This window comes from Microcaecilia unicolor, unplaced genomic scaffold, assembly GCF_901765095.1.
Source record: "Microcaecilia unicolor unplaced genomic scaffold, aMicUni1.1, whole genome shotgun sequence".
Classification (NCBI taxonomy): domain Eukaryota; kingdom Metazoa; phylum Chordata; class Amphibia; order Gymnophiona; family Siphonopidae; genus Microcaecilia; species Microcaecilia unicolor.
Genome location: NW_021963668.1, coordinates 513154 through 525243, shown reverse-complemented (window position 1 = coordinate 525243; position 12090 = coordinate 513154). Strand labels below are relative to the sequence as shown.

The 12090-nt window shown below is 38.1% G+C and overlaps 1 protein-coding gene across 2 annotated transcripts in view; it reads right to left on the bottom strand.

Annotated features, from left to right (window-relative positions):
* The window catches only part of LOC115459553 (coiled-coil domain-containing protein 93-like), a 227635-nt gene that overhangs the window by 152436 nt on the left and 63109 nt on the right, over positions 1–12090 (bottom strand). For both annotated transcript variants that reach the window (XM_030189365.1, XM_030189366.1), the window contains exons 10-11: positions 10546–10596; positions 4779–4865 (exon numbers count right to left, since the gene is read on the bottom strand). In XM_030189365.1, the coding sequence (XP_030045225.1) occupies positions 4779–4865; positions 10546–10596 (138 nt within the window). The remainder of the gene's footprint in view (positions 1–4778; positions 4866–10545; positions 10597–12090) is intronic.

Sequence of the window (12090 nt, the reverse complement as noted above, 5' to 3'; positions counted from 1 at the left end):
TTTGTTATTTAAAATTGCTATAATTTCAGAGTACTCGCATTTAGTGCAAACAAGTGGAAAATGCTTTTGTTTAAAAAACCAAAGTCAACTTAGCTGCTTTCATAATTATCATAGTGAAAGCTAATACTAAACATATCATTAAATTATTTCCCCCTTACTTAGCACACATTTCATAACTATCTCATGCTTATTAGACAAATAGTGAACATTATACAGCAATGCTGATATACCTTAATGGATTCAAAAGAGTCAGAATGAAAAACAAACAAAACAAAACTCCTATACAGTTAAAAAAGTAGAAGGAGAGAGATCAATGGACTTAGATAATATTACAGCCATTTTGGAACAAACCTTAGAAGAGGCTACGGAAAGAGCGACGTTGCTTGTTTCTTTCGTCTTCCAGCAAGATTTGAATTCAGTGATGAGACTTTACTTTAAATCCACAAATCGTACATTTGGAGGACAAAAAATCTGGATTTATCCAGATGTGACTAAGACCACTCAACAAAAAAGAAAATTGTTTCTTTCTATGAGGTCTAAAATAATAGAATTAGGAGGATCCTTCCTTCTCGTATACCCATGTAAATGTCTTGTAAGGTTAAATCAAACAAAATATGTGTTTTTTAACCCAGATCAGTTTAAATCTTTCCTAGACTCTAAACAACAATAGAGAATTTGTAGGAACACACGAGAATGATGGGGCCATCAATTCTTTAATAATTTAGAAATTATATAGTATAAACTTCACAAATTCCTACCTCCCTCTTTTATTGTGGTCTAATGAAGCTAAATGTTATGATTTTGAGGAAAGTAATTCCTGTTTCGTTTATTTTTTTTGTTTCTAAAGCTGTATTTCACTTAGCAGTTCTTATGTCTGTATAAGTTGTAAAAATTCAATAAACAAATAATAAAAAAAAACAAAACTCCTTCAGGTTACTTCTGTATAGCTGTTTCTAAGATTCCAGTTTCTAGATGCTTCATGTATCAACTACAACGATTTCTTCATGTATCAACTACAACTTAGTCATACTTGAAGTGTCCTGTGAGATCTCAGGCCTGGATAAATTTTGATGTTGGCTCAAGAAGGTTACTTTCTCTATGATCCACTATGACTACTGGAAATCTGCACTTCCACAATCAGGGGGCTAACACATGAAGGGGGTAATTTTTTTCTTTTTATTTATTTATTATTATTTAAACAATATACAAGTTGTAATAACAATATACTTGTGAAAACACAGAGATCATATTGCAGGAAAATAAACATCTAGACCATCAGGTCTCAACAAATGATATTTTAACAATCATATCTCTTTCTCAGACCTCAATCTTAGAAGGGGGAAAAGGTGGTGAAAATCATATAGGAGAGATTAAGAAGAAGAAACCTTATCTATTTGTTAGTGGCATTACTTCTGATGTTTTCTCGCAATTTCTTATATTTGTTCTCAATTCAAGCTTTTCCTATCTACAAAACTCTGTAATTGTTCAGGATCATAAAAAATATACTTGTTATTCAAATATTTGACAATACATTTACAGGGGTAGGCGAGTAGAAATGAAGCTCCCGTCTCTCTCACTCTCTCCCTCTGTAACAGAAATTTTCTACGTCTTTCCTGAGTTACTCTAGTAACATCAGGATAGATCCATATTCTTTGACCATAAAATGGTTTCTGAAGATTCCTAAAGTATAATCTCATCAGTGAACTTAAATCTTGCTCAAATATTAAAGAAATAATTAAAGTACCGCGAGTCGCCACTTCAGTTATGGATTCCTCCAATATAGCCGTTAGATTCTGAAGATCTATTTCATTACCCTCCTGTCCAGGTTCATTCTTCTTTACAGGCATTTTTAGATAGTAAATTTTATTGCAAGGAGGGATCGCTTGAGATGGTAAGTTCAGATTCTCAATTAGATATGTTTTAAATAAATCATTTGGAGATATCCCAGGTATTATGGGGAAGTTTATTGCCCTGAGAGTCAATCTTCGGTTGAAATTTTCTAGCTGTTCCATTTTTCTATGAAGCATCAATTTATCTTTAACCAATGAATCAGCTGTGGACTTTATACTCTTTATTTCCTCATAATTCTGAGATATTTTTTCCATTGTCTCTGAACGTACCTTATCCAAGGATTCCGTTAACTGAGTCATTTTTGTCCCAATTGAAGTGGTTTCTCGAAAGGACTTACGAGACAACTTGTTTTAGATCTTGAAGCGCTTTCCAAATTAAAGTCAGCGTTATTTCTGCAGGATCTGCTTCTTCCAAGCTTTCTTCCATTGCAAACTCAGGAGAGGCACTGCCGAGCTGAGTGTTACCGTCAACGACTTCCGTTGCTTCAAACACTCCTTGCTCTCTCCTTTGTGTTGCCGGGCATGGAGGTGGAATAATCCCCGGGGGTGAGAGAGAGATGTCCAAACCCTGGGGCGCCGGCACTCCTACAACGGCGTCCATAGCGGGTCTCATCTCACCGGCTTCGCGAGATTGATTCACCACGAAGCGCTCCAACGTTTGCTGCCGCGGGGACGAAGTCCTGACCGCCGGCAGTTGGCCCCTTTCTTTTAGTGTGGGGCATCGTAAGTAACCGCAGTTTTTTAGGAAATATTATTCAAGGCAGCAGGAGCGTTTCGTGTGTGCGTTAGATCGCCATCTTACCACCACAATTTTTTTCATGAAGGGGGTAATTTTATAACAGGTCACCAATGTCAAATCTAAAATGGACCCTATTTTAAAACTATTTTATAAAGGTAACATCTGTGTTTTATAAAACAGGCTCCCAGATTCAGCCCTAATAGTGCACAACTGTTCACCTGCTCTGAAGGTGTAAATTTGGGTATGTACATGTGCATTATTTAAAATATGCACATACATTACTCTGTCCCAGAAACACCTACATGCAGGTTGCATAAACATAGGCACACACATTCCAAGCATGTAACTTTTAGACGCATATGTGGCTGAACAATTCTACAAATCGTTTTCTGTCTATAAAATAGGCTTTACAGGCAGAAAAAGATTTATAAAACTTACCTCTCCAACAGTACAACAAACAATCAGTGTCTGCATCCTCATGCAAATTTTGCAGATAATTTTAATCCAAGCAGTTTACAGCAATAATGAAAAAAAAAATCTGGGTAGTTTCGCTTGCTCTAATCCTAAATGAAAGACTACCACAAAAGATCTGCATCTCCTTTCTCAGTAGAAAATCCTTCCACTGGAGATGCACATAGTTTTCATTATATAAAATAAACACTTTCTTGCTTAGCCCGCTTTTTCTCCATTCTTGGGAACATCACTGAGCAACGTGGGCAACATTAACTGCCCCACAGAACATCGATTACTGCATACTCTCAACTAGGGCCTTGGATAACTCTGCCCTATTTCCACAGGTAAAAAACATTTCATCCAGAAATATTCTTTGGTTATTTTCTTAGAAAAAAATGCTTCAGATAGTAAATAATTTAAGCAATAAGTTACCACCAGTAAGCAACAGCTATTAACTCTAACTACATTAGCTGAACAAAAAGCTTCATACTAATTTCTTCCTGTACAGTAACTGAGATGATTTTCAAAAGATTTACCCAGTAAAAATTAGCTTTAGTGGGTTGAACCTTACCTGTTTAAAATCCCCTCTTTACAAGACAATTTTTGTACAAACTGAAACTGGGGAGGAAGTGGGTGGGTCCCAATGTTCCTCCGACAGGCTTTTCAAATTTAAGACGACCATGTAATATTTACCTAACCTAAAGACAGGTGGTAAATATTACAATACAAATTAGGTATTTACTACTACTACTATTTAACATTTCTAAAGCGCTACTAGGGTTATGCAGCGCTGTACAATTTAACATAAAGGACAGTCCCTGCTTAAAGAGCTTACAATCTAAAGACAGTCAGTCCGATAGGGGTAGTCAAATTGGGTATGGTCAGATTAAGAACATAAGATTTAGTCAGATGATCAGCCACACTTTTACCTGATACAGCGAGTTGAATATTTGGCCAAAGATAACTAATGTGCCTTCAAATGTGCCAGAAAGGGATTTTAATCAGTAAACTAATCAGGTATGAAACCAAGACAAGTCAAAGGTCTCATTTTGCCCGGTGACTTTTGTCACCAGAGGCACATTGTTAATGCCTGAATAAGCCTGTAAATAACAGAGAGATTGCTTTCAGGTGCATGTGTATGACTAAGGACTATGCTCGTTAACGGTGGGACATTTCGGTCTCACTTGATCTATTCTTATTTTGTAGATGATCAATCATCCATCTACTGCAACACTCAAGGTCCTTCTGCCTTTTTGTGGAGCAGAAGAAATGAAACATTGAAATATTACCCATGGGCTTTCTGTTCCTCCATTACCTTTATCATAAAGCAAGACAAGGAATTTGCCACAGCTTCAGTTAAGTTATAGTGTCTCTCATAAGCAGGAAAGTGCCACAGCTCAAAGGTGTCAGCAAAAAGAAAACCAGTTAAGGAAAGGTCATCAGACAAGCGTCAATGATCTAGAACTCAAGAGCCAGAAATGAAGCACTCATACTCTGTTCAAAAGAGATCGTGTGGTTCACACATCTATAAAGACAAACAACCAATAAGTGTTGCATAACGTTAATTGGTTAGGTCATGCGGTAGTGAATAAAACTACAGTAAATTGCCTCAAAGAATGAGAAAAGCTGATTTAGTTTGAGCAAATATAGTTAATGAATTAGTACTCTATAGAGGGAATAGTAATGCAGATCATACAATAGCAAATAAAATAGTTTTTACTCCGTTCAGTATGTACCTTCTCCATGTACTCTGAAACGATCTGCTTGATCTCATCAGACTGAAGTCCAACAATGTGGCCAATCGTGCTTGCAGTCAACCGACCCTATAGATTATACCAAGAAGCTCATGTTAAATGTCTAACGAATCTGGCAACTCTGTTCAGAAGAAAATGCACATTTGTAGGTGTTCATATTTTCTTAATAAAATTTATTTAGTTATTATACATACTGCAGCTATGGAAACTGCACCCTGCAGTGTACAATGTATTATTACAGCATATTCTAAAAGCATATCACTACTATTAAACAATTACCTGAATAGAAATAGCACCTCTGTAGTACAAAAAGACTTCCAAATTTGGGGAAAGAGACTTCAATACTATATCATTTTCAGAAGTTCTACCTATCTTATATAATAATTCTCACCTCCAACATTCTGAGGCTGCCTGGAACCGAGGATCATGTTGGAGTAGATAATAGTGATGTCACACAACCCACACCAGATTGGCCAGTAGAAGGGAGAGGGGTGGAGCCATGATACAGGGAGCAGCGAATCAGCACAACATGGGGAATGCACAGCAGCAGGAACAGAAGCCTCTCTCACACAGTCAATCTCTCAAACATACACACTCAGAGGAAAACCTTGCTAGCGCCCGTTTCCTTTCAAACAGAAATGGGCCTTTTTTACTAGTTTATAATAAGGAAGAAGAGAAGTTGCATTGCACAACCAGCTTTAACACATGCTTCAAACCTAGAGTAAACAAGGCAGCTTTAAGATAAATAGGCAGCTGGCACAATGGATGTAACAAAGAGAATATACAATGGACTACAACTTTCTCGAGGAGGAAGAAGGTTCTTAAATGAAAAATTCAATCAATATGTGGACAGGTGTTTAAACTAGAAGAAGATGGTGGCATATGGAATAAAATAATTTCAGGAAGTCACACCCCCAGCACACATATTACAGTAGTGGAAAAAATGATCTTAAAACACACTCATCAGCAACAAGGGAAAGAGGAGATTGGAATAAAAACTATACAAAATACAAGTAAACCACTCAAAAATCGGTGGAAGGCTATGAGCCCAACTGCTCACAATTTAAGCAATAAAATTCGTGATCTGGAAGGCCTAATAATTGAAATGAACTTGGATATTGTGGCCATTACAGAGTCATGGTTTAACGAGTCTCAGGAATGGGATAGGTTATAACCTATTTAGAAGGGATATTGATGGCAACAGAGAGTGTGAGTATGTGTGTGTAAGAGGGGGTAGCTCTCTATGTCGAAAATATTAAAATGGCTGAAATGCAGGGGGTATGGGGAAAAGAAGAAATCCTGTGGCTCGTCTTGGAAAGAGGAGATGCACTTTCATTCATACTGATGTAGTCTACTGGCCTCCAAGTCAAACAGAAGAACTGGACGCTTTCCTCCTTCGTTATTGATATGTGAAAATTTTTTATGGATTTTTTTTTAATTGAAATCCGCCTAGTGTTTAGGCAGAATATAAATTTATGAAATAAAATAAATAGGCCTGTGATTGCGGTGGCAAAGCAAACTGGTTTTAACTGGATAGCCAATTGCATGTCTTCTCGTTATACTCCTGCAGGCTCAATCTTATAAGAGCATCTCAACACCGATTGATAAGGCCATGGCTGCAATAAAGACTTCAGCCTACACAATCTTATCCTATTACTGTCTAACCATGACCTTCCAGTGGGATGATAGCTTTAGAGTGTCCAATCTCCACATTCTCCTTGAGGGGTAGAGCACTCAGATCCACTGCAGACTGTAAGCAACAACTCTACTGCAATTCAGAGAAAGAATGGCACTTTCAATTTTATGATGCAAAAGTCTAGAGAGAATGCACAAAAGTGGAGAACTCAATAGATCCCACGAGGCTTAAAGACAAAAACAAAAAAGGTGGGAATATAAAAGCCTGGCTATCCAAAGATCGGAACCAAACTAAATTAAAATAACCAGCGTTTCTTAATTTCCAAACAAATAATAACTTGTCAATTTTTATGTGTAATTGTTTTATCATCATTTGTTTGGAAATTAATAAACGCTGGTTATTTTAATTTTAGTTTGGTTCCAATCTTTGGATAGCCTGGCTTTTATATTCCCACCTTTTTTGTTTTTGACTTTCAATTTTATGAACATGAGCCCTAGGAAAAACAGCAGGCATAGTGAGTAAATAAGGTGTAAGTTCAACATTACCTTTAAGCAATACTTCAGATTAGGTACTTGAGCTCAAGAGTCAACTGACTCAAAGAGAGCTTTCATCACCAAAAAGGAGCTCCAAGAGTGTTTCCTTGTTTCCACTGTGCTTCGGGCACTGCCAACCATGTTACTGGTGTTTGTAACATAAGAAAGCTGCTTCTACAGCTAGTATTCAAAAGGACCCCCGGGGATAGTCCTTCCTGCCAGTCAGCCCTGGCAAAGGAATATATCCCTTGGAAATGAACTTGTCTACTCTCCAATAAGGTACTTTCATTTATTACAGGGGCATTACAAAATTATATCTATGTTGTTCATGTTATTTGGGGTAAGGGTTACAGGACCTGTATCAACCCCAGACTCCTAGGATATGCAATCTCAGAAGCTGAGTTTTTATATTACCTAGATCATCAGAACTGAGACTGTGTTCTTCGATTGGCAGTACTCAACTACTGACATATATTAAATGTTCTCAAATATGAAATTGATAGAGGCAGCTTTCTTTAATTTACGATCTGACTCTCGATATTTGCATCAATACTCTTCCTTGCATATGTTACTAAATCTCAAGTCTTTCCCTTATTAACCCTGGATATCATGTCCTAGGGAGGGATGAAAGGAATGAGTGTCTAGTTTCTGGAACAGTGTGTTTTATGTTAACATTCACTCAGATTTATGGATTGGTTTTGCATGATTTTTTTTTTTAAACAGAGGTCTTAGGGGAAGATTCTGGAGGTTTTGCAAAAATTGCTGGAGGTGTCAGGCAATTTGGCTAAATATCATTTGCAGTTCTTGGTTGTAGGAGACATATGTTTTCTGCATGAAAATTAAGTGCCTCAATTTCCTAGAAATGAAGAAAAATTAGCGCATCAAGCGTACTAAATATAACATACTTTGACCTGAGTAAATGGCTACTTAATGGTGGCATTGCAAAACAAAAACATATCAGTGTTGTAGAGCACAATTTTCTCTTTCAGATGATACTGTTCACAAGCTGATTCAGGCAGACTCTTTTTTAATAATTGGCTTTGAACTTTGTTACATTTTACCATTTGCGTTGACAGTGCCAACTTTGAAGAGATCCTGCAGGGTGGTTATAGATGCTGGTTAGTTGCAAATCTGGCAGTATTATGTCCAGCACAAGCATAATGCTTGTTCAAAATTTCAAGTCCATATCTTTGTTTGCATGGAAGTTGTTGCGGTCTGAATATAGGTCCAAATATGTTCTGACGAGTCGCAACCAATTTTGATGCACATTTTGAGTCAACTTGTTTGACTGGATTTTGCACCCATAATGTTAAAATGTATTTCATCGGAATTAGCATCAAAAACTGTACAGGATTTGAATTTTGTAGCCATTCTTATAAATGTGTTTGGATTTTATTAGACCCCAAAAATGGCATTTTGGTAAATGTCACACGCTCATGGACTGACCACCTTTCAGAAAAGAGGGTCTAGATCTGCAACTATTGCAGTTAGAGACCTCAAATTTTGGGAAACTTCGTTTAACACCTGACTCGCACAACAGATAAAATTTGAACAAAATTGGACACATTATGGTGGGAAGGTTTAGACCACTTGGCATAGAATGACCCATGGGTTAGTGGTTAAATAACATATCTTAATGGTAGCCCACATTGATAACATCACTAAACTTTCTTTAACTGGTAGCCAGAAAGTACATTCAATTACAACACTTTTTTTTTTTTTTTTACCGGATGAGTCTTTCAGTTTCATACTTCTATTCTTGATATAAAAAATGAATACACCAATGTTGAGACTACTGTAACAAAAAAGTCAATACAAAGAATTGTCTTTTACAAATGCTGCTGCTTGTTCAGTCTGAGAAATTTTTGATGGCTTCCCATCTTTTACAGTAGTTGCTTTGAAGTGATTAACTTAAAGGATGGACAGCCTCATTATATTTATAATCAAAATCTAACACTCTCCAGTTCAAACATTCCACTGTGCCTTCACTGAAAGTCACTCATTAGCCTAATACCAGAACTGAAAGAGTTTTCATGTGCCATACTTGATACCTCTGGAATTCTTTCCCACAGATGTGGATTGGAATGTCCCATCGGCAGAATTGGAAAGAAGCAGAGAGATTGTGGATGCCTGTCAAAGTGATTTGCTCAGACAAATGGTGATGAAACCCATGAGGGAAAGGCTGACACTGGATCCAGTGCTCATAAATGGAGGAAGTGTTTCCAACGTCAGGTGGGTGCCCACCTAGGCAATAGTGATCATCACATGATATAAGAGCAAAAGCAGAGTGGAGACGCACAAAACTCAAAGTACTGGATTTCAGTAAAATGGGGGAATTCCTGAAGAAGGAGCTGGTGGCATGGATAGGCATAGGAGAAGTGGAAGACCAGTGGTCCAAGTTGAAAGCTGCTATAAATATGGCAAACAAATCTTTATAGAAGGAAAGTAAACAAAAAAAAAGAGAAACAGGAAGCCTATATGGTTGCTGCATTCAAGAAATAAAGAAAAATGCAACAAAAAGATCATGAAAAAGATATAATAAAAGAAATATATAATAATATATAATATATATAATATATAATAATAATAAAAACATAAAGGTATCCATCAGCAAAACCTTTGATACTGTTCCTCACAGAAGACTCATGAATAAGATGAGAGGGCTGAATTTAGGACCAAAAGTGGTGAACTGAATCAAAAATTGGTTGACCAACAGAGTGATGGTGGTAAATGTAATCCACTCGGAGGAAAGGAAGGTGAGTTGTGGAGTGTCTCGGGGGTCGGTACTGGGGCCAATTCTGTTTAATATATTTGTTAGACACTGCTGAAGAGTCAGAAGGAAAAGTTTGCTTTTTTGCGGATCACACAAAGACAGCTAATAGTGGATACCCTGGAGGGAATAGAACCCATGAGAAGAGATCTCCAAACTGTCACCAATCTGGCAGTTAAAAATTGAATAAATAAAAGGTTATTTAGTTAAAATAGTTAAAATGTAATGACAAGAAATGCAGAGTGACGCACTTGGAGTGCAGAAATCCAAAGGAGATGTACCAGATAGGAGAGAGATTGATTAGAACTGCTCAGGAGAGGGACCCTGGGGTAATTGTGTCTGAGGATCTCAAGGTGACAAAACAAAGCGAAAAGGCGGCGGTGGTCATAGCCAGAAGGATGCTAGGCTGCACAGAGAGAGTTATAACCTGCAGAAGAAATCAGCATAGATAAAATGAACAGAGGAGGCCCAGCAAGGTGGCAAGTGTACTGCCAAAATTCCTGTAAAAGTTTTCCATAACTCCCTGAGAAACCATCCACATAGGCACTATCAGATGATCTCATCTATTTATATAATTGATATGTCTTGCATGTCCTCAGAGAAAGGGCGATAGCTAAAATTCTCAAAATAAAAAAACTATATCCATTTTACTTTAGTCACTCAAAATCAGTTTAGTCCTATTTTCAAACAGGAACCCCTTTTGAAAATAAGGATCTGGACAGCATCAACTGCAGAGGAATAACTGAATACACAAAAAAGGTCAATGATTATATAAATAAATTTAAAATCACTTTTTTTTTCAATTCTTACCTCTTCTATTTCCATTGCAGCCATTCCTGTCATTAATGCTTTAATACGGAGCTGAGAGAGAGAGAAAGAAAAGAGTAGAACATTATAACAACAACAAACTTGGGTCATATCTATCCATAGAAACACCATGTGCCATAGGAATGATCCTGTAACCTTTTCAAACCCAAAGCACGCCTACATTTTCAAAACTGGTGTGTGGTACACCATTTTCCACAGAGCAGGTAGTGTAGGCTGGAGGATTAATGAGGCCAAAAGAAAAGCCTCACCTGAAACTGGAAAAATTCCCATCTCATCTTCCGCCAGGGTCGCTTTACTCATACTACCCCTCTCCTCAAGACCCTTCACTGGCTCCCTATCCGTTTTCGCATCCTGTTCAAACTTCTTCTACTAACCTATAAATGTACTCACTCTGCTGCTCCCCAGTATCCCTCCACACTCGTCCTTCCCTACACCCCTTCCCGTGCACTCCGCTCCATGGATAAATCCTTCTTATCTGTTCCCTTCTCCACTACTGCCAACTCCAGACTTCGCGCCTTCTGTCTCGCTGCACCCTACGCCTGGAATAAACTTCCTGAGCCCCTACGTCTTGCCCCATCCTTGGCCACCTTTAAATCTAGACTGAAAGCCCACCTCTTTAACATTGCTTTTGACTCGTAACCACTTGTAACCACTCGCCTCCACCTACCCTCCTCTCCTCCTTCCAGTACACATTAATTGATTTGACTTGCTTACTTTATTTATTTTTTGTCTATTAGATTGTAAGCTCTTTGAGCAGGGACTGTCTTTCTTCTATGTTTGTGCAGCGCTGCGTACGCCTTGTAGCGCTATAGAAATGCTAAATAGTAGTAGTAGTAGTCTCTTGTAACCAGAGCTAATAGTGTGATGTGATAATGCCTCAGTCCACCAATAAGAGCCAACCTCATCAGTGATGTCACAATGGCTTGATTGTCCTATACTTGGCTCACTTTTATTACATAGCTCTTTGAGCAGGGACTGTCTTTCTTCTATGTTTGTGCAGCGCTGCGTATGCCTTGTAGTGCTATAGAAGTGATAAATAGTAGTAGTAGTAGTCTCTTGTAACCAGAGCTAATATTGTGATGTCATAATGCCTCAGGCCACCAATAAGAGCCAACCTCATCAGTGATGTCACAATGGCTTGATTGTCCTATACTTGGCTCACTTTTATTACATAGCTCTTTGAGCAGGGACTGTCTTTCTTCTATGTTTGTGCAGCGCTGCGTATGCCTTGTAGTGCTATAGAAGTGATAAATAGTAGTAGTAGATCAGGGAGGAGGTGCTGCGTGCAGTGTATAAGCTGCAGGGTCCAAGTTAACCATGCCCTACATGCTGCCTGTTAATTCTCACAATTCAAGGCTCATTCTGTATTTAGGAAAAAGTGAGAGGCGCGTGTGACTAAGCATGTGCTCAGACACAAGCTCCTTACATATTTAAGAACCACTGATTGGGTCTCTTGTTGTTGTGAGGTGCTGAGAACACAGTCCGTGTGCTGGAGCTTCAAGGCTACCTCACGGTGCACTAATGGCA